This window comes from Strix aluco, chromosome 2 (genome assembly GCF_031877795.1).
Source record: "Strix aluco isolate bStrAlu1 chromosome 2, bStrAlu1.hap1, whole genome shotgun sequence".
Taxonomy (NCBI): Eukaryota; Metazoa; Chordata; class Aves; order Strigiformes; family Strigidae; genus Strix; species Strix aluco.
The window spans coordinates 16,616,066-16,641,701 of NC_133932.1; the positions used below are offsets into that span (position 1 = coordinate 16,616,066).

Consider the following 25,636-nt stretch of genomic DNA (forward strand, 5'->3'; position numbering starts at 1 on the left):
TGGCTGTGCTGTGTAATATTTTCCTTATTAGTTAATAAAACTTGGAAAGGAGTGATACTGGAGTGGTAACAATGGTAAGGAAGCAAGAATTTGCCTCTGGACAAGAATTCTGATCTGTCGGGAGTTCTCTTCCTAATTTGCCTTTATACCATGGACAACTTCATCATACATAAAAGAACTTGAAACAGAAGTTGCATTCCCTGTTAGGTAAATTAATGCTTACTGGAACTTTCATCTTGATTTACTTGTAAAGTTCTTAGGATTTGGATGAAGAGGAGTGCTGTTGTTGAATGCTTTTGGAAAATTGGCTGTTCAGTAATAATTCCAAGAGGAAATAAAATCCAATTTGTATAACTCTGTGCTAATGAATAAACACATTCCCTAATATACTCACCTTTTCTTACATACTCTGACTTCTCTCACTAGTTCCTGAAGTCTTACCCTCTTTCTCCTTCTCTTCCCTTCCTCCATTCAGTATTTCCTCTCTGTCTGGGTAAGCACATGCTGTGTCTGGTTTTGGTGCAACAAGCGAAGGACTGCTGTCTGTCACCTTTGAGAATAGGTGAAGTGAATAAATTAAAACAATTTTTGCTCTCTCTCTTCTACCTGTATGAGGTCAGCGCTACAGTTATTGTAGGAGCTAACTGTCCTTGCAAAAATGATCTAAAAAAGTAGTGGGGAAAACACTTTTTCTGCTCAGGTAAACAAATTTTGATGTGAGGTAATGGGTAAAATATATGCTGAATCATGAAGTTCCTTTATTTAAATATATCTCCTTTTTAAAGATTTAAGAAAGAAAATAACATATTCTAATTTAGATAACTGTATGTTTCTTCCTATAAAAAGATAATGTTGTTTATAACTATGGAGTCTGGTTCATTACAGTAAAAACATCTCTGATAGTAACATTTAAATAAAAGTATTCTCTGGTTGTTTGCTGTTATGTGGTGGCAGGTTTGTCCACTGCTCTATATATTTGTTCGGTGCTCTGTAGATTCATTCACTTTTGAGATTTTCTCATTTACTGATGTGGAGTTGGAGTTGTTAAAAAAATTAAAAATAAACAAACAAAACCCAACTCCCCCCCAAAGAAAAACTTCAATCCCAAAACAAAAAAGAACACACAGAAAAAACCCCAAGAATAGGAGCAAACTTCAACAGTGATGCACTTAATGGTCACCAGCAAAGACTTGGAAGTATTTGACACACAGTCCTTAATGAAAGTAGACAAATTAAACTTTTTTCTTTCCATTTTGAACAGCACAGTAATTATGTGGTTTGTCTACACTGAGAGATTTAGTCATTCACTCCCTTCCCTCTCCCCCCTTTTGTTGTTCTTTGGGTGCTGTCACCACAATAAGCCATACTGTATATGTGGCAGCTGATTCACTTATTCCTTCTTGGAGAGAAACAGTTACATGTCCTCCCCCTTTCTGAGAGGACATGTTTGCATAACACTGTAGTTTGGTCAGATAATAAGGGTGTAGACCATACCGACTTCAGCTCCTACTAATCAGGATAGGTCTCCAACACTGCATCAGCAGGTCTTGCACACTACATACCCTCATGCTATGTCCCAAAACTTTAACCATATGATATCAGCATGAACAGTTCTTTCATGAGATGCGTTGCACTGATTGTTATTTTGGACATGTTGAATTTTAGAAAAAATGATTTTATATATGTAAGTCCTAAGGCCAGAGGGATGTCATGTGCAGCCACAAGAGATTGGGGTCAAGTGCTGTAGTGTGGATGCAACCAGTCCTCTCCAGAGGGGGATCTCCAGAAGCTCTTCCCTCCAAACAGTGTACATGGGTGCTAGTCCACAACACTTTATCCAGAGGCCAGAGCTTGCTCTCTGGCACTATCCCCAAAGACAGTATAGTTATAATTTATCACCCAGGTGAGCAACTAAGTTAATGTGTGCATTGGGAAGAAGCAGGGGAGGAGAGGTGGGAGAACAATTTTGGGTATGTTGTCCAGCTAGGACTGTGATGTGTGCAGTAAAAGGATTTTAATCATAATGTATAGGGAGGTGTGCAAATGAGGCCTTCAGTTCTTTCATGAAGTATGTGGAAAATTGTATCCACAACAAATACTTTAAAATCTTTTCAGTAGAAGAAATGTATGTGGTTTATTCTGGAAAAAGTGACTTTAAGAAAAAAAGTTAAAAGCTGGTGTTTTTTAAATGCTATCTTTTCCCAGTAAATATACTATTTCTATTGTTTCTTTGAATAACAGAATGTTTCCCCAGAATATTTTTCCTATTTTGTTTTACATCTGCCAAAACAAGAAACAGTCCTTTCTGAAAAGCACTGAAAATCACTGCATGTCATCTTTGATGTCTTTTTTCATAATCAACTTTATACTGTAAGTGTGCTAGCAAGATGTCGCCATGAATTATCATGGGTAGATGGGTCTCATTTCACAATGAATAACAGGTGCCATTACTAAAGAGTTTGAGATGCAACCTTCATTACAGAGCAAAGTAGAGTTGGAGTCGCTGCCCCGCTCTTCCTTTTGCCATCTCTTCTTCCATCCCAATCAACTGTATTGTGGTGTGCCCCAATCCCATAGTACACTAATCCCATAGCGCACGTGGCAACTCTGCTTTTTGCCAGGGGTAAGAAGACACTGCTGACAGAAGAAGGGTAAAGGGGAAGAAAACTCTTGCTCGTCATCCTACCTGATAAAGAAATGGATAGCAAGCCTGAGCACTATTCAGAGAGAAGTGGGAGCCCAGTAGCCTGGAAAGAGAATATGCTGAATTGTGCAATGTGGGCATAAGATTGGTACAAGATGCTCTGTATTACAGCAGTATGGGAATATAGGAGTTCTGATACTGTTCAGTATGATACTTTCTTCAAATTGAACTGGTACTGTGGCATCGTATTATCTATCATCACCCGTGGAGGTATCGCAGTATCATTTTAAGACAGTTTTCCTAAAGTGCCGATGGTATTAGCTGTTATTGACTCTTAGTACAAATTATCTGAAGACGTTAAACTTTGTTTAGCATTTTTTTTACTTCATTGTTACTATTTAATTTATATTTGCTTTGCTCATGTAGGCCTCGTTTAATACTTAAGTGCTTAAGTAGTTAATCAGTCTGTTATGTATGGGGAAATTGAGTTGTAGAAAACAAGAATTCCTGCAGTTCTTATGTTCATGGGCCAATTCTTCTGTCAGCATCCTCAAGACTTATATAGGTATGCAAGTTTAAATTTTCTTCTCTTAGAAAATTTTTTTTGTCTTTTTATGAGAAAGGAATACTTAGATTTCATATTATGTAGGCAAATACTGTTTTTGTTTGGGATTATTTTTGTCTTTGTTGGGGTTTTTTTGTGGTTTTGTGTTTGATTTTTTTTAGTTTGACATGAAACACTTGCAAGAGGAAATACAAGTCCATGTCCTAAGGCTGATATTTTTATACCAGAGAGATTGCTGGGCAGGTATTCTTTTTTAGTAGAAAGCTACTTTCTACCCATTATTTTGGTGATGAGGGATTATAGCTATTAATATTTCACATTTCTTATTAGAACACTAGCAGCTCTGCTTTAATTTGTTGGCTCTTCTGCATAACTATGTAATTAAAAAAACACTGGAAAGTTATTTTAATGATTACTGCAAAATTTCTGCTGTTAATCATTTTGAATGCACAATATCAAATTCTCATGATGTCAATGTAAGTTGTAGCTAATACTATTTATTTTCGGTTAATAGCACCTCGTATTAAGAGAAAGCTTTCCACAAGTCTTTCTGGTTTTCGCTCTTAGTTCTTCTGCAGTGTGTTACTATGTTTCTGTTTTGCCATTTTCTAACCAATATACAGCTGAAAACTACTTGAATTATTTACTTGTGTATGGATAGGTGGCCATCTTCCTGAGTATTAGTGAAACTTGAGTTTTATTCCAGGATTTAAAGTACAGCTTTTGTTTAACAAGACCATGCTTACTTCAAAGAAACATATCTGTTGTGTGAAGAGGAAGGGCTAGCCCAGGAACACGTTTCTCTCTCAAATAAGGGTGCTTGTGTGAACGCTCCTGCATGGGGGATGCTGTGTGAACAGGTGGTGTATTTTGGGTTTCTCTTCTGTCAGTGCTGGCTGCAATAATACTTCACAGAAGTACCATAATGCTTTTCTTTTTAAGGGCCCAGGAGAGAAGGAAAGGGCTATCAGTTATGTACCTTTGGTTTTTTTAAAAGTAAAAACAGGAAAAGAAGATGGGATGGTGTTTCTGTGGAGTGCTTATTTCTGTGTGTTACATTTATATACATACATGCATACATATGCGTATATGAGAGATCATGTTAGCCATAGCAACTTTTTTCTCTGTATTGCTTATTGCCTAGTTTCTGCTCTGCCCTTGGAATGTAAAGGTATCTTCCATATATGTAACAGTTAAGGGAAATTATTTAATGGAATAGTATCAGTGATGTCATCTAATTTTATTTTTCATCGCTACTGTGTAAATAATCTTCTTCACTTTAAGGTTCAGGCATCTGATTGTACTTTGATATCAGTTAATTTCAGTTGCAATTTTAAGCTTGGATGGAAGGAATGCAACTATTTATAAATATTGCAATGTGGAAAAAAATCAGTAGTGCCTTTTGATAGTAGATTGATTTAATTTTTTTTCACTAGATGTAATTAAAGACATCTAGTTCACTTAGTGTCTTGCAGAATTGCAGTGCAATTTGTTCTGACTTCTCTGACTGTATCCAGATATAGTGATATTGATTGTGTCTTTGCACAGCATAAAGGAGTTCAGAAATATATTCCTGGTTTGGTGTTTGGTTTTAGTGGTTGTTTTTTTCTTTTTGGAAGTAACTTTTTTATCTCAGTTGCATTGTTATTTTCTGTTAAATTGCATTAGAGCACTATTTCTCATTCAGCTCCAAAAGGGATTTGGTACAGAGCAGAAACCAACCATTGGGACTACGGAAAGCAGAAGCACTTTGCATCTGCTTGTTTCTCTTCACTGTAGAAATAACTGCTGCTGCAAAATAAAGTAGTGGTATAGCTCATGTCTTGCTAATTCAGCTATTTCATGAAGAACATCTAAGGTATCTTCAGGGACATGTTGAGTCAGTGGCTAGCTGCTCTGTTTTAGGTTCTCTGGGTAGGTATTCATATTTAGTACTTTAGGCATCTATTTTGCATACCTGCATGAGGATCCTAGGTTTCCACACTTGGCAGAATTTCATGGAGCCATTTAGAGTTCTGGAAACCCTCAACTAGTTCTTCTGGCCACTTCTGTAGTAGTACAAATAAGCGCATGTCCTATACCGTGTCCGGTTCTGGACTTCCCACTACAAGAAGACCGTGAAGACAAATGCAATTATACTATAGTGAGTCCACGCTGCTTGGGTATGGGAGCGTGTGACAGATGAGGAGAGTCAGAGAGCTGCATTTGTTGTGAAGATACAGAACAAGGCTCTTCTCAGAGGCGTGGTGGTAGGGTGAGAAGTGGTGGACAAGAGCTGCAACCAGGGAAATTCCTGTCTTAATTTGAGCAAGAGTTTGAATAAGAGGTTGGTCTGGATGTCCCCCAGAAGTTCCTTCCAACCTATATCATTCTCTGGTTCTAGATTATGTTTCTTTTTATAAGGATGGAGTTCTATTTTTTATTACCTTTTTTTCCTTCATTTTTGTACTAGTGAGATTGCAGAGGCAACTGCATATTTAGATAAGCTAGCAGCAGTAAGAATGTGTCTTACCACTGTAATAAAGTATCATATTCCCCTATCCTTACCTAGTAGGGGTCTGCCTATGTTTTTGAATAATGTAAATATCTCTATGTCAGTTTACTAATGGTTGGCTTCTCAGCAGACTGCTAACAAATGTCCCCGTAGGTTTGGTGTTGTGGTCTTCTGCTGCTAGTGGTCTTTAATGTGTTCAGAAAATATCAGCTTGACACCTATCTGTAAGAAATACAGCATGGTGTTATTAAAGTAAATAACGCAATGTCCGTTTTACATTCCATAAGACAGTGCACACTGTCCTACTATAACATGAGCATTATTTCATAGTGTTAAGTAGGTAAGTAAGCCTGTAAGTAACTTTTCCTACAGAGGTAGTATTGAAAGACTCCTGATAACTGTTTTCTGACTTCTTGTTTGTTTTACTAACAATGTCTGCTCTATGTGTAGATTTTTTTTTTGTAGAATTTCAGATTCCTGGAAGAAAAAACTTAGAATTTGAATCAAGTAAATATGAGTCTAAAAACCCATAAGGCAATTAAAACCACTAATTATTATTTTGTAAAAGGTAACTAAACCGTTCTTATGAATCCTGTCTTTGAGATTTAACAATATTTTCAATGCTTCCCAAAATAACAGGTAGTTTGTTGCCACATTGTGGTGCAAACCAAACAAAAAAACACAACAAAAAAGTGTCACTTGTGTCCTTTGATCCTTTCCCCTAGTTCATGTGTTTCTGTGAAAACCATAAAATTCTTTGCATTCTTCTAATTCTGGAAAAACAGATGCAGTTTTTCCTGAGAGCTCTGTGGAAGGGGAAATGGGAAGAAAAATGAAGCAATCGAGGGATCCTGAGGCTCTCTTACAAGATCAGTTTACTAAGTAGGAGCCATTGATATCTTAAACAGTTTATTTTTTTTGTCATTTGCAGCATGGAGAACACCAGCAGCATACTGCTTTGCAAGGGTTTCTTTTTCGATACTTGACTGCAAGCCCGAATTTTTCTTTAGATACTTGAGTGTATTCTTGAGTGTTGTTCATACTGATTTCAATGTTGTTCATCATCTCCCCTTGCTCCTCCACCAGAATTGATATCTGGATAAAAAGTTCCTTTAAGTCTTTGATCTGGTTCTCCAGACTGACTAGTTCTTTGTGTCTCTGTTCAATCTCCGAAAGCTGAGCTTTGGTTATTTTGACTTCAGTGAGTAGATTTTCATTGAAAATCTCCCATTTTCCTTGTTGGAGCATGTCATTGACTTCTTCCTCGGATACCTCTTTACCAGCTACTTCCAGCTGACGGACAATAAATCTTCTGCATTTCTCTTGCTTAGCAGTTATAGCATCGTTGTATGAGAGCATAGCACTTAGGTAACGCTGGGACAAGAAAGCATGCTGAGAAGCTAGAATTCTTACTGTGGCACGTGATGGCCCATGTTCATTTTCAGCTTTTTTCACTGTTTTTGACAGTTCATCCAAACATTTTCGTACGTGCTCTGCTTGAATTTTTATTTCTCTTGCTATGTTAGATTCCTTTTTAAGGACACTGAATCTTCTCATTGAAGATACTAGGCTTTTTTGTTGTTGACTGAATTTATGAACTTCCTCCACCAAATTATTAATTTCAGTCTGAAGCTTCTGGATTTCATGCAAGTGCCTCTCAGTTATGGGCTCTTTCTCATAAATAATGGCCTGCTGTTCAAACTCCTCCTGCTCTTCTTCTTGCACAATGGCACCGTTGTTTTCTCCAGCTATCTGTAGTTCCTTAGCTCTCAGTTTAAGCTCTTGGAGGCGGTCTCTCATGGTTTTTGTGTTCAGGTTTTTTTCAGGTTTTTTCCTGCTCTTGCAACACAGGGAGTTAACTCCAATATCTTTTTTCTCGTTTCACTGTAATCAAAGTGTAACAACAATCAAAGTTAGCAGTTATATGTATACATATTAGTTAGCAGTTATATGTAGCAGTTATATGTATACATACTAGTTTTGGAGATTAGAGCTACTTCCCTCTGCTCAAAAATAAAGTAAATGTAGCAATGAATTGGAAGTGGTAGGTATTCTGAACAAACGTACAAAATAGGTGGTGTCAGCACACTCCGCCATTTAATCCGGTTTCTGTAGGACTTAATCATAACCTAAAGTTTTTAATTTATCTTCAGATGGGCACAATTAACAGTCTTCCCTCAGCTTCTTCACTATAGTGTTTTTTCCTCATACAGTGCGTTGCAGCCCAAGTCCATTTTTGTGGTACATTTGTGGTGTAGGGTCCAGAACTTAGAACAATGAGGAATATGGCATGTGGAGAGGACTTTTATTTTGGGGAGGAGGAGTAACTCAAATTCTTATTTTATCGTAATTCTCTATTTGATGAAAACTAATCAACTTTTAAATCTTTGTGGATGTAGAAGTGAATCTGCTGCTCCATTTTTGGATACTCAGTGGGAAACACACACTTCAGCTTTTGAGGTTATGAGATAGTCTGTCTAGTGAATCAGTGTTCTGTCATGAATCAGCTACCTTAGACTTTTAGTTTAGCCACACTGAAAAACCTTTCTCCATTTTCATTGCCTTCCCTTGCCTGGGGAGTTAAACTGATAGTAACTGAAGCAGTTAACTTTACAGCAAAACAGAACAGAACTCTAATAATTTAGAATGAAAATGCTTCTTTTAATGTCCGAGTTTTTATAGAGGTGGATCCATATCACTAATGTTGCAGCTTGAAAATTTTCTAAGCCTTTTTTGAATTCCTGTCATCTATTCTTACACTGTCATTTGCAGCCTTCATAAAATTTATGTAAATGTACTTTGTGCACCATAATGGGATACAATTCAGTACTGTTTCTTATTTAATAGAAATTGGATTTAGTTCTGTTTTCTACCCTAGCTGTTGTGCAAGCTTTACTGGAGATATAATTAAGAGAAAGTTTCTATTGTGTATGTTTTAGAACATAGATATTTAAGTTCAACTATTTTTAATTATAGGGAAGAAAGTATTTTCCTCAAACTCTACATGAATGTTTTCCTTGGATTAGGATCAAGAATGGAAAATTTTTGTGAAAAATAAAATGTTCAGGACTAGAAGATGATGGGATTTTTACTTAGGCATCTTCTGGTTAAATCAAATGTGTGTCTTTCAAAGAGCTGTTCAAGTGTAAATGTTAAACAGTACAGTAGTATCTTTTGGCTGTTTTCAGAGGTTTCAGGGCAGTTTTCTGAAATAATAGTGTTTTATAGGTGTGTTTCTTCTTAAATCCCAATTCTGAAGATTTTTTCTTTAATTTTTTTTTACTAAGCAAAGTAGTATTTCTCTATAGTATCCAAAATGATGCCTTTGTAATAACTGCAAAGGATCAATCCAGTAACCTGTCAATATGCAAACGATTTTGTTACGATGAACAGCTTGAAATGATACTGCTGCGGTACCTCTGCTCCCTTATGAATATTTAAAGTCCCTAAATGGATTTTCGCATAATATAAATCATGGAATTGAACAGTGTGAACATGTCTTCCACAGACTTAAGTCTGGCTGTCTGCAGGAGGATTAGCTGAAAAACAAAACTTGAAATGCTACAGAGATCAATCGTGAGAAAGAATGTTGATATTCTACCCTAGCATGGATTTCCCTTACTGCTTTTATTTTTTTTCCCCTTAATGCCTTAATATCTGAATTTAGTGTTTGTTGATTCATCTCAAGAGAATCCAAAAAGCCTGCCAGTCATTAGAAGTTACAGTAATGTCCTGAGACTTGTGATCAGGCAAGCTTGCAAGTAATTTATTGGAAAACGTTACTTAGGGGTGGGGAAAATGCAACATGCATTAATTTTGTTACAGTATTTCCTTTTCATTGCCTAACTTGCTGTGTATCTCCCTGCAGCAGAACTCAAGCAATTTCTTCAAGATAACATTCTTTAGGAATGTTTCAGATTTGCTTGGCACAAGGGAGACTGCCACAGGGAAAGTTCAGCCTGGGGCATGTGAAAGGAACCAGGAGCGCTAAACAAGGCTTCAGAGAAGTGACCAGAAAATGTGTTTTAGTATAGCCTAACACATCTGTTGACCCATGTTAATTTAGCATGGCTTGACAAGCCTGTGATTAAAAGCAAGTTCTAAGGGCACCGTTAATGCTTATGATGTGAGGTGGCAAGACTTTCTTGTATCTAAGAGAATGCAAGTAATTACTGAAAAGGTCTAATACATGCATGCAGTCATTCAGTTACTCCTTCAGAACACAGTACAATTTCTCAAAAGGGCAGTTACCAATTTTTCATATCTTCCGTGGTTTGAAAGTAAGTTAAACACAGGGGCATAAGAACAATAATGAGCTTCATCTTCAATTTGTGTATGCATTAACAATTGACATCTACTTTTCAATGTTTGGGGGGCATTGGTCTTGAAATAGCTGTATTCCTTTGGGAAAAAAAACAACAAAACCAAAACAACAGAATTGCAAATCTGCAAATATTCTCAAGTATCAAATTGCTAAGAAGTAAGCGGAAAATGCTTAGGATTGCTGTTAATGGAATATTTTTTTTCTCATTTAAACATCAAACTAACTAAAGACTGGAATGTAAGCAATTGAACTCTAGTTTCGTATCTTATATCCTATCGGGCTTGCCTTCAAAACCTGCCACTGAATGTGCTTGCCAATAAATGTGGTTGATTATACTGGCAACTGAAATGCATGCTGGTTTCAAATAAATAAGGATGTCTTCATGACAAAGATAACCTTGGAAAATTGTTAGGTTGACTTCTTGGGTATTCCACAACAAGCTTTGTTCATATACTGAGTCCTTGTTGTTGTTCTGTGTGTTTGTGTATATGTATAGGGGCACATCCTGTTATTCTTTTGATTGAGATGAAAGATCTATTTCCTTGAAGTTTTTGTCAATAGAGGGAGAATATGCCTGTTCTTTTAGGGTTGAGTAAATGGAGTATGTGGACTGAAAGCACTGCAGTGACTTAGTGTGTCCCCTACATTCAAAAAAAGATCTTAAAAGATGATCCTTTTGAAGTGATAAAGTAGCACAGCCTAGCACATCCTCATCAGACTTTTTCTTCATCAAAGGTTGGAAAATTTGGGTTCAAACAGCTAAGAGACTGACTGTAGTAAAAGCAAAGCAAATCAGTAGATGGGAAAGCATTGTCTTGTTAAACTGTAGCTTCAAATTATTGACTATGTTTAGAAATGGCCCTGCTCTTGCACATATACATCTGAAGAGCATCGGTGAGGTTTGCCTATGTTTCTGGTCAGTCATAAATGCTGCTCTGTAGTCTTATCTGAACTGTTAGTGATGCTGAAACCATATGTTTGCAGCTGGAATCACAAGCTGCTAGCCAGTCTTTAATAAAAGATGGAGTTAAAAATGGAGTTGCTCTAATAATATGCTACAATAACTTAGTCAAACTGTTGTGGCACTGTACCTTCTCTGTTCACACTTAGAAGCAATGTAAGATTGAAAACAGCCAAAGAACAGACAGGGCTATAGGATGGATTTGGGGAGGAGGTGGCAGAGGTAAAGAAGGGAAAGGAGGAAGAATTGGGCCCAGCTTTGCCCAGTAGCTAAGTTGTACTCAGAGTTCAAGGATTATTGATGTACTTTCATACACGTATTTGAGGAGAAAAAGTAGGAATGCACATTAGGCATTTCAGTTTGGTCATTCTGGCATACCTTATCTTCTAGAAAGGCTTCCCTCCCCGCCCCTCGCAATGTTTTTATCATGCAGATCCACTGGTGGTTAAGTTTGTATTTGTTCTTCTGGTAGGCATCTTTGTATGTAGTTATATATAGTTGACAGGTTCAGAAATGCAATTTTCACATCCTTGTCAAATACATTTTAAGGGTATTGCAAGAGTCTTTGCCTTCTGATAACTTTACTGTGTTGCTCATCAGGGTTATGAATCTCTCTAGTCAAACTGGTGACATATGTGGCTGGGAAAGTCTTTATAATGACAATTACCTCAGCACACTGACTAGGGGAATAATAGATCCCAATGACTGGACCACCATTATTAATCTGTCATGATGACAAAGTATGTCCTAAATTTGAAGATAATGAATTTGAATGAAATGAAAATTTTTATATTATCTTCTCCATTTTTTAAGGAGGAAAAAAGAAAAAAAAAAAAAAGCAAGTGGAAAGGTCCTTTTGCTTAATTGTAAAGCAGCCATATAGAGTATTCTTCCAGCTATATAATTTATCAGTAGACCCAGTAAACAGGAAGCCTACATCCAAAAATGAGATTTGAGCTGCATTAAGTTAAAAGGCATAAATGGATATGTGAAGTAAGCTGATCATATGGAATTCTTGTTACTGGTTGTGATTAGATTTAATGGCTCCTTTTCTGGCTTTGATGAATTGGTTGATTTCCTCCACACCCCCTGACTTACCAAAACCTCATGTTTATTTTAATTTCTATAGTTTTATTCACTACTTCATGGTTATTCAGCACCTTCATTAAAATGCCTGACACAAAAGGCTCTGTTTTTGATCTTTGATGCAATTTGAATGCCTTCTTATGTTCATTTTAACATACTGTGGTCCACTAGGAGAAGAGGACTTGCAGACAATCAAGGGACAGAACTCTCTTTAAGATGTATGATCTGTGTTCTGCATCATAGCTACTTTTTTTTTTTTTAATGATTGAAACAAAAATAAGAGTCAGTTTGTTTTTCTATTTCTTAGTTATAAATCAGTTAAGGACACTGGGTAGGGGATACTTTCAAGCAATATGTCCCAAAGGAATTTCAGGTTACAAGTAATCTTTTTTTTTTTTTTCTTTTTTTTTAATCCATTTCCAGGCTGCAGTGAAGTTACATTATAGCTCTGTTACATGGTGCCAACAAACCTGTATAACTTATTTTTGAGCACAATAAATCTGAGTAATGTTTGGAGTGATACTCTAGTCTGGAACTTGATTACTGCTTTAAGTGTCTTAAGTTTAACAACAAAAAATTAGTGAGACAAATATACCATTTCAATGCCTACAGTTTAAGATACTCACAGTAGTCTGTGGGGAAAATTAGGGGCTTGAGTTGAATTTTCAGTTTGCTCCAAAGGCTGTGCTCTCTCATATATTCTCACAAGAAAAGAAGGAACTTTTTGATGGTGTTTTGGAATCTTTCCCTATTACCCGAAGATGTGTCTTAAGTAACTAAAGTAAGTAATTTTGCTACAGGTTATATTTATTTTCTCCTTTGTTTAAAAAGTTTCCTTTAACTTAAATACTTTGTAAACAAACATGCTTAAACCAAGGATTATCACACAGCGAGGTGGTTGGATGAAAATATCCTCTTAAAGCATCTCTGTCTTAAGGTGATAAGTCCTTGGAAAAACATATTTAAAAATAGTTCTAAAGTCAAGTTTCTGTTTGTGGAAGTGTGGGAGTGGTTCAACAGGAAAATACCAAAGGTAGAGAGAGCTTGCCCTGGTTATGAGCCTAAAAAAGATGCCCTTGAATGTGTAAGGTAGCTAAATTGTATCAGTGTATATACAAAATAAGTAACATTTTCAGCATGGGGGACTTAAGTGCTAATAGATATCTCATTCCTAATATTAAAAAATAAAAAGTCATTTGTACTTGTCAGCCTTTGTTTCTGGGAAATAACCTGTAGCACATTGCTTCTGGCATTACCTACTACCTAACATTGAGGGAATACTGGTTGCTTGTCCCCTTGAGACAATGTTACCCATCAGAACTGCCAAAAGGCTACCCAGTGAAACCAAAATGACCAGTATGCAGGAGCATAAAAATGCTGCATTTGAAGCAAGGTAGCCTGGGAGTTCTCTCATTAGTGTGAAATAGATCATGGGAGGTGGAGAAATTCTGACACTGAGTGAAAACATGAGATTCAAATGAAATAAAACAGGTCTGAGTATTCAAATGAGTTCAAAGATGGGTAAGGAGGAGTCCAAAGTTGCTGGAAAAGTGTAACCAAATCATGCTGCTGGAGTAAGCTCTCCAAGGGAGAGGTAGAGGGGGAAAATGAACCTTAGTTACTTAAAATAGTTGAGATGTTCTTGGCTGTTTGGCCAGAAATCTGTAACACAATCATGTAGGAGATGTAGCTGTCTTGTGTTGACTGTGTGGCATTGTACGATATGGGAAAGAATCCTGAGAGAGAAGAGAAGGGAATAATACAAGGTATAGACTTTAGCATTAGTGGAGTGGGAGAGTACAGCACTTTGTGAATCATCTATATTACAAGTTTTTATACTTTTGAAATCTCTACAGCTGTCAGTGCTTCTCTTACGTTCCAATTAGAAAAAACGTGGGGGTTTTGTTATTTTATGAATTATTTGGTTCAAAGATGCACAGTGAACCAGTGCCAAATCTGAGATTGTTGCTTGCAGTTTTGGAACCTTTGTTATGAATGTGTGGCTGCAGATGTGGAAGGCTTGACCATTTCCATGTCTACAGACAGCAGTTCTCATGTTCCCTACTGATACTTTGGGTAGTGGAAGGTGGTGAGTTCATGCTTTTGCACTGACATAAGTCACAGTTACGGTGACACATGCTGCACCTACAAGTCCTGACTGACAAAACAATGATCTCACCCTGCAAGTCAGTTAGTGTGTAGATTGTTCTCTGTAATTGGTAAGGAAATGGATTATCCCTTGATTAAAAGCAAAACTGAAGAATTTACTTAATGTTTTGATGGTGTTTTTTTCAACTGTTAAACCAGTGAGACCTCAGAAATGAGCACTAGAGAGAAATAAATGTATACATTGTAGATACCTCGGTTTATTTGTTTATTTCCAGCAAGAATAATAATAGAAATCAGCATCTTCACTTAATTAGCTGCTGCAAATATGATGGCCACCTTTCTGGTCACAGAAATCCAGAAAGAAAACCGTAATCTCCTCTGCCAAAAGATCACATATTTAAGGTCCAAGTATTGATATATTTTAAAGCAGTATTTGAAAATATATTAGGAGCAAGAGAAAGGGCTGCAGCAGGATAGAGGACAGGTGAAATTCTTTCCATTTAATAGGATATATACTTTGAGCTCCTAGTTAATGACTTTGTATCGCTATAAATCAGTTTCAAGATTTTTGTCTTCCTGTCAGTACAACTGCAGGCTCAAAATTTGTACTGTGCAACATCCCACATACTTTACATTCCCATTTCATCTTTGTCAGACCATATAGCTACGTACCACAGCCTTGGAAACTCACCTGTAATAAATGTAAGGATTTCCAGGCAGCTTTTTTAAAAACGTATTTTATAGGCAACTTTGACTAAATAACTTCAGTGTTTGCCTAGGTATTGGTATATCAAGATGAAATAGAGTATAAGAAAATAATTCATATTTACAATTTTTGTAAATCTCATACAAAAATATATGGCAATATTTATTGTCATTGCTTTTGAAATTACACATCTGGAAGCTGAACATAATATGCTTGATATGAGGTCAGACATCTCTTTGTATCCAGCCTATTTGATCAATAGGTATGATTAAACTGATAACAGAGCAGAGTGTGTCAGAGAAATATGTTTTTGGTAAATAGGAATATGATTCAGACCTGTGGTAAGATTGAGGCCACTTAACCAAAATGAAACAAATTGGAAGTGTTGACATTCTTGTAACCACTTCAACAGGTAGTATGAGAATGAAGTTGCTCTAGAGTTGCCTAGAGATATTATAAACAAGATGAGTTTAGAATCTTATTTCTAAATATCCTTATTTAAATGTGACCTGGAGGAACTGTTTAGGGAAAAGGTTGAATTAGAGAAATGTCTCTTATATCTCCCTGCAACTGCATGAAAGCAAACTCTTAATTGATGTTTGCAGGCAGATAATCTTACAGCACTTTATTCACCAGTTTTTCATTATAGCTTACCGTAATGTTCAAAGAATTGTTTTGCTTAAGAATTGAAGGCATGAAAAACACACTAAAGAAATGAAATAAGCCATCTTATTTTAGAGTCAATCAGTAAAAAGTTACTGATGGGTTTGTAATTGTTGTCAACGGTGCAGAAGGCACAGGGGCTTAGAGTGCTAAAGAAGAATGTAGTTTAAGATCTGTTAACACTCACCCTTTGGATTATTTCAGTGCAGTTAAAAGCTTTTAAATATTTTTAAATAGTCTTGATCTTAGATAAATCATTCTCATAAAGATACATTTTCCTAAAGTTGCTTTTAGTCATGTCGATAGTTCTGATACTGTAATATTTTGACCTCAGGGATGCTTTGTTCTTCCTTAATTTTGATGGCCACCATGCAGGTTTGACCCAAAATTTTGGGTTTGTGATAGCTGACTCTGATTAAACTGAACCCCAGAAGCAGCATCTCTGAGATACTTTTACAGATTACCCCACCCAGTGTGTACCCCAGTGTGTTTAGTTTTCAGTGTTATGTTACTGCATGAGAATCCCACACAAGTGGAGGGAAATGCGTAAATTGGAAAGTAACAGTGTATTAAAAAACCCTCCAAGTCTGCAAAACAAGAACGCACATGTGTGTGCACATACCCTCACACAAAATACCCTTTTCGCAAAGGAACCCTTTCAGTAACACTTCTTGGATTTTTGATGATCGCTGAAATACGAATGTGTCCATTTCATACTGGATTTTTTTTCACCAAATCTTTTGGATTGTAAAGTAAACTTTAATACTGATTATTTTTTTCTTTTTCCTCTTTGCTTAGTAATTTATGTTTTAGAATCAGGTCAAGGAACACATACAGTTTGCATTCAGACTTTGTTTTTCTCTGGCATATCTTCTGGCTTCTAAGAGAAATAATGTTACTCAACTGTAGATGTCAGTTGTGCCAATGCACACATACACTCCCTTTCCACATTGTTTCCCATGACTCTTAAAATAAAGTTCAGAAGCTGTCTAGCTGCTTAAAAAATTCCTACTTGATACAGAAACAGTTGGTGCCTACCTTTTCTTTATTTCTTGCGTAAAGTAAGTTTGTTACACTAAAGTTCCAAATATACTTTATGTGCAACTGAAATAAGCCAAGCATGATTTTATATATGAAATCTTCTTACTCAGCAAACTTAATGTGATAAACCAACAGACACTATCCTGGGCTTTCAACTATGTTTTCATATGTATACCTCCTACAGTTTTTTTAAACATGAAAAATTACTATATAATGAAGTTCTTCTGACTTGGAAAATTAAAATCAAGGTCTATCCTTTAAGATAACTCTGACGTGTTCCCTAAAGAATATGCATTTTATGCGTAAAACTGCCTCAAAAGCAAGCATTCCTGTGCATGAGCAACAGAGCTCTGAGACTATATTCACCCAGAGAAACATTCAGAGTAGACATCCATTATTTGTGTGTCTTGACACTTAGGCACATTTCCATTCTAAACCACACTACACAGCCTTTTTCTGATATTTGCAGCTTTATAAACATTAAGTAAAAGAAAAGTCTTTACCTTTTAATCCTGTGCTGGTGGCTTTCTCTTTTATCCTTTACAGAGGAACTCCTGAGGTTAAGCTTCAGTATAATCTGAAAAACATTGTTTCAAAGATTTGCCTAAGTAATGTGTTTTGGGTGGCATCCCATTAAGTATTTTCTGCCTGCCTTCTGCTTCTAGTTCTTATATAGTTTTCCAGGGGTTCATCTTCAGGAGTGGTGGTGTGAGAGAGAAGCTGACTTCTGCAACTGCAGTAGACAGGCAAATTGATTGCTTTCTACTTGGGGAATCTGGTTCTGCCTGTTTGAAACCCAGCCTTGCTGAGAGGCGGATCAGTGCTGGGGCTGCCCAGTAGCAGGAAGTGTCTAAGGAGCAGCTCCCTAGATAGAGGCCTTGTAAGCTGGAAGTGGAGCACTGCCTACCTATGGAGCACAAGTGTAAGCTCAGGGGTTGCGTTCTACACTGAAGCACGAAGGCAAAAACAAGCAAGGGTAGATCATTGATCTATTAACGCATTTACCTGAAAAGAAAGAAAAAAAAAAAAAAAAAAAACAACACACCAGCAAAATACTACCCTTTATCACAGTATCTTAAAAATATTTTAACTCTATTTATAGGTTTGACCTAAAGTCTGAAGCGGGCAGGGGTGTATGTATGACCTGTGCAAATCCCACTTCAGTTCTTGGGGAGCATAAGATGGAGACAGCTATTTTTGGATATGCTGCTTTTCCAGATACAGCACCTCAGCTGTATTTTTTGAATACAGTCAGTATTGCAACAAGTGCTGTGAGAAAATGGAAGCTAATTGACAAAAAAGATAAATCTTACACCTTTCAAGATATTAGAGGTTTAAAATCAGCACCTACTGCAAGTTATAGGACGTTAGTGTCACACACTGAGCTATGCAGCTTACCAACATTCCATTCTGCTTCAGCTGTGCTTTGTAGAATGTGCAGTCCAGTAACATAGTAAATAGTGCAGTTATTTAATCTTTAGGTGAAAAAAGGATAGGCTGTGGCAACAAACTCTTGTGCTCAGAACTATTTTCTTCAATTAGATCTAGATGAATTGACAGCACTGCTGAGGAATGTGTTTTGAAACGAAGGGGCGGTGCAGTAGGATTTTCAGACTGTAACAAAGATAGCTTATGTAGAAAAAAAAAAAAGTGGAGATAATTGTTTCCAATCTTTTAATTACTTTCCATAGCTTTCTTGAATTTCATTTCAGTTTTACCCTGGTTTAGTTTTGGCCCTATTTCATAGCTAAATGCTGAGAAGACATTACTTGTTCTAGCTGGTTGGTGAGAAGGAATAGTGGCAGAGTATCATAAGCATATTGAAAATGCCCTTGGTTCTATATATGCAGTGAGCAACAGTTAGAGAATCTCTGCACTAAATCGTACAAAGTACCATAGAAGTACTCTTTTTTTGTGAAGTGGGAATGGATTATCTGTCCTGGGTTTGAGTGAGTGGCGGGGGTTTTTGGTAGCAGGGGAGGGGACTACAGCAGTGGCCCCCTGTGAGAAGCTTCTCAAAGCTCCCCTGGCTCCAGGTTGGACCCTCCTTTGCACCAAGGTCGAGCCAATTAGTGACAGTGGCTGCACCTCTGTGATAACGCATTTAAGAAGGGGAACCTGGGAGGAGTTGTGGGAGTTGTGAGGAGGAGTTGCGAGGAGAACAGATGCAAACACCGAGGTCAGTGGAAAGAAGGAGGAGAAGGGGGGAGGTGTGCCAGAGCAGAGACCGCCCTGTATCCCATGGTGAAACGGCAGGGCTGCCCCCCCCACTGCCCATGGGGGTCTGTGGTGGAGCAGATGCTGACCTGCAGCCTGTGGAGGACCCCACACTGGGACAGGTGACTGCACCCGAAGAAGGCCAGGACCCCATGGGAAGAAGGCCCTGCTGTTGTAGTTCAGCCCTGGGAGGATTGCAACACGAGGGGGTGACCATAACCCACATGCCCATGTGAGTAACTGATGTCAGAGTTGGTTTGTGGAGGACTGTCTCCTGTGAGAGGGGGACCACGCTGGAAGAGGGGAGGAATGCCAGAAGTTCCTCCCCCCACCAAGGTGGAAGAAGCAGCAGGACCGACTGCACCCCCCATTCCCTGCCCCTGAGCTGCTGGGGGGAAGAAGGTAGAGATATTGGGAGCAAAACTGAGCCTGGGAAGAAGGGAGGGGCAGGGGAGGGAGTTTTCAGGATGTAGTAATGTTTCTCATGGCCCTACTCTGTTAAGTGTTGTTAGTGTCTGTATTAAATCTATGTTCTTTTTTCTTCCCCCAAGTCTGTCTTTTCACCGTGACAGTAATGGATGACGTATCCCTCCCTGTCTTTATCTTGATTCCTGAGCCTTTTGCTTTACTTTCTCCTTCCCAGCATGGGGCAGGGGGAATGGGGGAGTGAGCAACTGTGTGGTGTTCAGTTGCCCTCTGGGCTCAAACCAGGACATTCTCAAAGGGAGGGGTGGGGAGGAAGAGCCTTATGCTCTTTCTAGCTCTTCAGGCAAGTCAGCAAAGTTTTGATTATCAGTAGGATGTAGGGGTTTTTATCCCCAAGATGATGATAAATAAGTGAACCTTTTGGACCACAAATAGTTAAGAGTGATGAAGATTGAGACAGACATTTGAGAAGCTGTCCATCTGTGGTCTCCTTCATAAACTCTTCTTTAAAAGAAAGATTAGGTAATGAATCACAGTGCATGAGGTTATTGGTGACAAGGAATGTTTTTCTGAGCTGTAGATGCAGCACAGCTTTTTTTTTAACGTCTCTTTGAAGCTAAAAACTCTCTTGGGACTAAAATAATTAAGAATTGAGGCTTTTATACTGTGATTATGGAAGATAGGAAGGAATCACGTCTTAGATCAAACTGAAGTAACTGTCAAGTTCTGGTAACTGTGGAGTGCATTCCTACCATTGTTCCTTCCCAGCAACGAGTATGATAAATCCAAAGTACAAGCTTTGGCCTAACATTCCCTAAAAGCCATTTGAGTTAATGATGATGATGACGTGAGATTTCAAAGGAAAGGCTATGATGTCTGGTTCCAAAGCCATCTGCCCTTGCGTTCATGGAAGGCAAATATCTGTCATTTTATCCAGAGAGTTGAATCAGAGTTCTCATGTAATGGAAGGGTTGCTAAATTTCAGAACAACATTGTTTTAGTGGAATCCCTTTATTGGAGAGAGACAAGTACATTTTTTGGATTGTCTAATGTTATTTAATACTCCTCTTTGCAGCCTTTGCACTTGGCTTGGATTATTACTGTTGTAGAAAATACAAAATAAAATTGCATTGTATGCTTATATTCCAGAATGGTCTACACTGGTTCAAAGCAAACAGTACCAGTTTTCATGCTGAAAAACAGTACCTTTGAACAGGAGTAGTCCATTGCTCATAAAATATGATTTAATATCTTTTCATAGTTCCTAGAGTTTTACCATACTAGCTTTTAATTAAAAGCAGGTAATGGGAGAGGAAAGACTCTGTATCCTATTGTCACAAAGAGTTTTTATTGAAGATGAGAACAACTCTTTTTTGACTTGACCTCTTTTGTGAAGTTTTGATTATTCCTTATAAAACTCTCAGACCCTCAAGAAACATGAATGATTTCCTATGCATTTTTTTAACCATTTTTGTTTGTCTGTTTAAAATATATATTTTGGATTTCTATCTAAATTTGTCCATTTGTTATTAAAATTTGCTTGTAAGTGAACTCAGAACATGACCGAAAGTACTTTTTAAAGTTTCTTCTTAGGAAATACGTCTGCTCGGCTAACACATTCCTACATACTTAGGTAAACTTACCATGTTAATCCATCCTACCTTCTTGGATGTTGACCAGTTTAAATCTGTTTTAATCAGGAAATTGCAGTCTCAAGAATAGTCAAGTCCTGTGAGTTTCATGAAAATTATTACTTGGATAGCTGAGAGAAATCCTCATGAGGGAAAAGATTTTGCCTTTCTGTGAGAGGTGGTTCCATACAGGTTTTGGCAGTTACCCTTGCTTTTTCTTACAGGTAGTTTGTGATGTACCTTTTAAGGGCTTTAGATGGGAAGCTTTTCCAGTTTCATTTCATATATAGAGGAGTTTTCGGTGAAACATTAAAAAATTAGTCTTGACAAAAGGAAGTAACTTTCATTTCTGTGGTTAGAACATGGCATCGACAGGAGTTTGCTGAGGGGAAACTTAAGTGTTTGAGTTGTTTATAATTCTGGACATCCCTCTTATCTTTGTAGTAGTTATTGATAACAGTGTTGAAAGGAACGTAACAGCCTCTGCTTCAGAGTGTATGTCCATATTAAAGTGTGAAATAATGCATAACATTCTTTGAGTGATAAATCAGATCTGTTTTGTGCCTTTTAAAAAACACACATTATTGGCTGTAGTGTTGGATGTGATTACATAGATAGAAGACAAATCTGATCAAGAATAAGAGTCCCCCAAAAACTTAAGTTGTTAATCTTCTGGTGTTCCCTTTGCTACCATATCTCTAAGAAGTAAGACAATGATGGCACTTCATCTTACAGAATACTTATTTTGTAAGCTATGTGTTTCATACACCCTTTTTTTTTTTTTTTTACTGCTCTCTATTTAATAATAAAGTGTGGGTTTTAGAGGCATTCATGCAAGTTCCTCCCTCTGAGCTTTAATCTTTACTTACAAAGAGCAGGTTCAAAACATTACATATCAAATCGTTTGACATCAGAGAGAAATTCTGGATAGTAGACCGACCCAAGATGATCATGAAGCAGTATTATGCAAGCAAATACGCATGGTTTGGGAAGTTGCAAAGTTCTGAACTTTGATCTGTAGACTCCAACAGATTGTACTGTGTAGCTTTAGATGTAGTGCAGTACAGTCTTTTACATCCATCTTCTTAACTGTAAAATATAGTTGCTTTGTCTATTAATTATTATTAAATAATTATGAAGCACCTTAGTAATTCTTTAATGTTAGTATCTGCTGAAACTTGTGCCTGGACTAACATGTTTATTAAGTAGAAAGAACAATTAAGAATTAAAACTGAAACAAATTATTTTCTCTTTATTTTCTCCTTCTTCCCCTTCTTCTTCCTACTTTTGTCAAAAACTTAGCTTTTGGAGATCTGAAAATCTTTCTCGTGTCAGGGTATGAAGTGTTTATTTTGATCTTTTCTTTAGGCTGGCAAATAAGCAGGACAGAGAAGGAGCTCTCTCAGAAGCAGATGTAATTGAGTCCTTATCTCTGGAAAAGCTTGTCAATGAACACAAGTGTCTATGTCAAATTGTAAGTATATTTTAAGGTGCTTCATTTTCTAATATATATATGTAAAGCTTGCAATAAGGTAGGAGATTGTGCCACGTAGAGAAAACTGAAACTAAAATCCTACAATCTCAGCAAAAATACAGTACATATATCTGTTCTGCAAACAGTTCTACTGTTCACCTTGATGTTCTGCTTTCTTTTAATCAACCAGTTTGTTAGTTAACTATTTGTGGGCTTTACTTTTATAATCTTTTTCTAATTGCAATAAGAAACATTTTAAAAAGTAATGAGAGTTATGCTGTTATTAACCAAAATTAGAAGGCAATTTTGCAAAACCATTCCGGCTGGTATTTGGGTTTTAAAAATTAAAAAAGACTTTTAATTCCCTCAGGAGCGTTGCAAAGTTCATAGGGTAATACATATTGCTATTATTTTCTCTAGAAAGTTGATTTATAGCAGGGCATAGCTATGTTCATTATGTCATGACTCTTTGAGTGCTTTTCTTCAGTCAGTAGACTTTGTGCTCTGCATATGTAGGAATCACAGGAATAAAAATTGCAAGTTCACCTTTTTTTTCCACGGGACTTCTGTGACAAAAATATTTTCTTGCAAAGCATTATCAATATAAAAGACCGGAAAGATTCTAGTGTATTTTTCCGGTACTTCAGAATTACTTAATTTATGACATGTTCCAGTAAAATGCTCTTCTTGTTCTCCATTTATATCTTGGGCGTAATCAACAAAGAAACTAGATCACATACTCTTAAGGCATTTTAGCTGAAATCAGATGAGAGTCTTACATACTCAGATGGGCAGCTTCTTTATTAGGCTCATTAAAGGTAAACATGGTCCCAAGTTATTTCAATATGATGACTCATGGGGTGAATTTAAACAGGGGCATTATGAAACAAGTTTTAAATAAAATTAGGCAAGGACCAAAAAAACTTTTGTTTGTTCTTATTTTAATTACTTTTCTTCTGGATCTTTACATTTCCCCACAAAATATTAAAGCAGGTGGAAGGAGTCATTTGTCACACAGTGTCAGTGAGAATGACCCAAAAAAGAGGATTTTTAGTATGTCTGTATATTCTATATTTCTAAATTTCTCTATTTTACAACTGAACGACAGCAACAATAGTCTTGGTGCAAACCAAGAAGAAAATTGCCCCACTGCTGTCTATTGTTTTATCTTAGTTTTGTCAGAGAAAGAAGGTATTATTGCCTATATATCTTCTCCCTGATTAGGTTCTGCTAGAGAGTATTGTAGTGTTCCATAGTGAACAACAGTCATATCTGAACCTTAATTTAGACAAAGTAGGAATGTATTTAAATGCAAACTAGGTTTGGCACTCTGGGGGGACATAACAGGTCAGAATTATTTTTTTCTGTTGTAAATCGTACATACCATATCTGACTATGATGCCATTTAAATGCTTGTCAAATGAAGAGATAACAGAGAATTTTTTAGGTGTTGACATTGGAGAATTAGTCTTTTCTAATCTTCCTTCATTCATGAACACAAATACTGAACACAATCAGAATGAAATATCATTTTCTCATTGTCAAATACATAGCTGGATCTATTCAATTATTTTTCAGAGAATAGTTTAGAAGACCCATACAGTGGTCCAAAACATTCTGAAAAATAGTTCTGAGTAGATCTTGAGACATCATCTAGTCCTTTTCCATGTTCTAAGCTAGAATCAAGCCCATATCTCTTTTGTTCGAATTAAAGCCCATTATACATGTCCTCCTGACAATAAACATGAACAGCAAATTATTATTCTTCTGTTTGCAGTTATGCCTTAAGTTTTTGAAGGCTATTATATCTCCTTGAAGCTTTTTCATCTCAAGAGAACTACTCCTGTTCCTTCAATGTTTTCTTACCAGATGTGTTTTCATAATCAATTTTGTCTGATTTTTCTCACTCTACTCTTCTTGATTCCTTCCAGTCAATCCACTTCCTTGAATTGTTGCATCCAAGCTAGATAAAAGATTCCAAACTAATTTAGAAATGGGTTTTGCACCCATCTTCCAATAGATTTGCCTAGATCATGTTTCTCTTGCTTACTAGTGAGAATATCATGACAACAGTTTTACTCCAATCAAGATGCATAATATTTTGCTTCACCCCTATCCACAGTACCTGTTTTGATCTAAAAAATTGAATTGGTTTGACAGTTTTCCTGACAAATTCACACTAGGGGATTTATTTTATCCCCTAGGTGCTTATGAACAAGTTGAACATTTCTTTCATGAACTGAAGTGAAGCTGATTCTCTTGCACCTCATTTTTTCCATTTTACTAGATAATTATAACATGGACTTTTTATAAACCAGCAGCAAAACAGAACATGCATATTTGGGCTTGATAAATTATATTTCTATTTAGATGCACAGATATGGATGTGTATAGAAACAGATGTGTAAATATACATAGACATAGCTGTATATGTAACAGCTGTGTGTATATTTAACAGGTGTATATATGTCTAGAGACAGACATGTAAACATGTTTTTCTGTGCACTATTGTATTTTTTAAATGGGACTGGAAATAATGAAATTTGGTAGAACCAATGTGATTTGTATCTTGGCAAAAAAAGCACCTAAATTTATAGAATACCTAAATGCAAATTTATTTCTCATACTTCTCAGTGTTTTGCAAGCTCCACAGTAAACAGTAATTGTTTGGCTGATTTCTTGTTTTCAGTGAAGGAATGTGATCTGAACTGCAAAAAATTTTCCTTTCCTTCTCCTTATATTTACAGGAACCTTGCTCAGCTATCATGGGCTGTGGGAAGAAAATTGATAAATCAATAAAAAAGGGTTTATATTGGCTTCTACATATCATAGCAAAAGATTTTGATGCCTTAAATGAGCGCATCCAAAGAGACACTACAGAACAAAAAGCATATGAAGAACAAAAGAAACTAGAACGAGCTGAGAGAGTGAGAAGGATACGAGAAGAAAGGTATTCTCTCTGTAATTTTTTCTACCTCCCCTTCCTCCCTTTCTCTAAGATACCCGATTCACTCCTGTACAGAGACCTTACGGGAACAAGCTATCGAGGATTTAAAGCTTACAAGCCAAGAGTCTCCATATTAAAAGTGTGAACCTGAACGCTAGAGCCTTTGTTTAAGACCTACAAGTTTTTGCCTGGTTCATCCTCTTTATTTTATCCACTCTATGCTGGAAATGTACTGTGAATGAGAATTGCAAGGTAGTTGTCAAATAAATTTGGGCTTGCTAATATAACATCACAAGAGACTAACTTAAAAAATAAATCCTGTCATTCAATCTTAAGTTACCTTCAAGT

General features: G+C 36.8%; 2 protein-coding genes across 7 annotated transcripts in view; one reads left to right on the plus strand and one right to left on the minus strand.

The window, feature by feature from the left end:
- ARL13B (ARF like GTPase 13B) overlaps window positions 1–25,636 on the plus strand; it is a 52,764-nt gene that overhangs the window by 15,362 nt on the left and 11,766 nt on the right. For all 6 annotated transcript variants that reach the window (XM_074812257.1, XM_074812301.1, XM_074812275.1 and 3 more), the window contains 2 exons: window positions 22,236–22,341; window positions 25,089–25,291. In XM_074812257.1, coding sequence (XP_074668358.1) covers window positions 22,236–22,341; window positions 25,089–25,291 — 309 coding nt within the window. The remainder of the gene's footprint in view (window positions 1–22,235; window positions 22,342–25,088; window positions 25,292–25,636) is intronic.
- Window positions 6,241–17,177, minus strand: STX19 (syntaxin 19). The gene is made up of 2 exons (XM_074816828.1): window positions 17,097–17,177; window positions 6,241–7,587 (listed from the first exon to the last, which is right to left on the minus strand). Exon 2 carries the CDS (start codon window positions 7,501–7,503, stop codon window positions 6,625–6,627), a length of 879 nt encoding a protein of 292 aa, XP_074672929.1. The 5' UTR covers window positions 7,504–7,587; window positions 17,097–17,177; the 3' UTR covers window positions 6,241–6,624.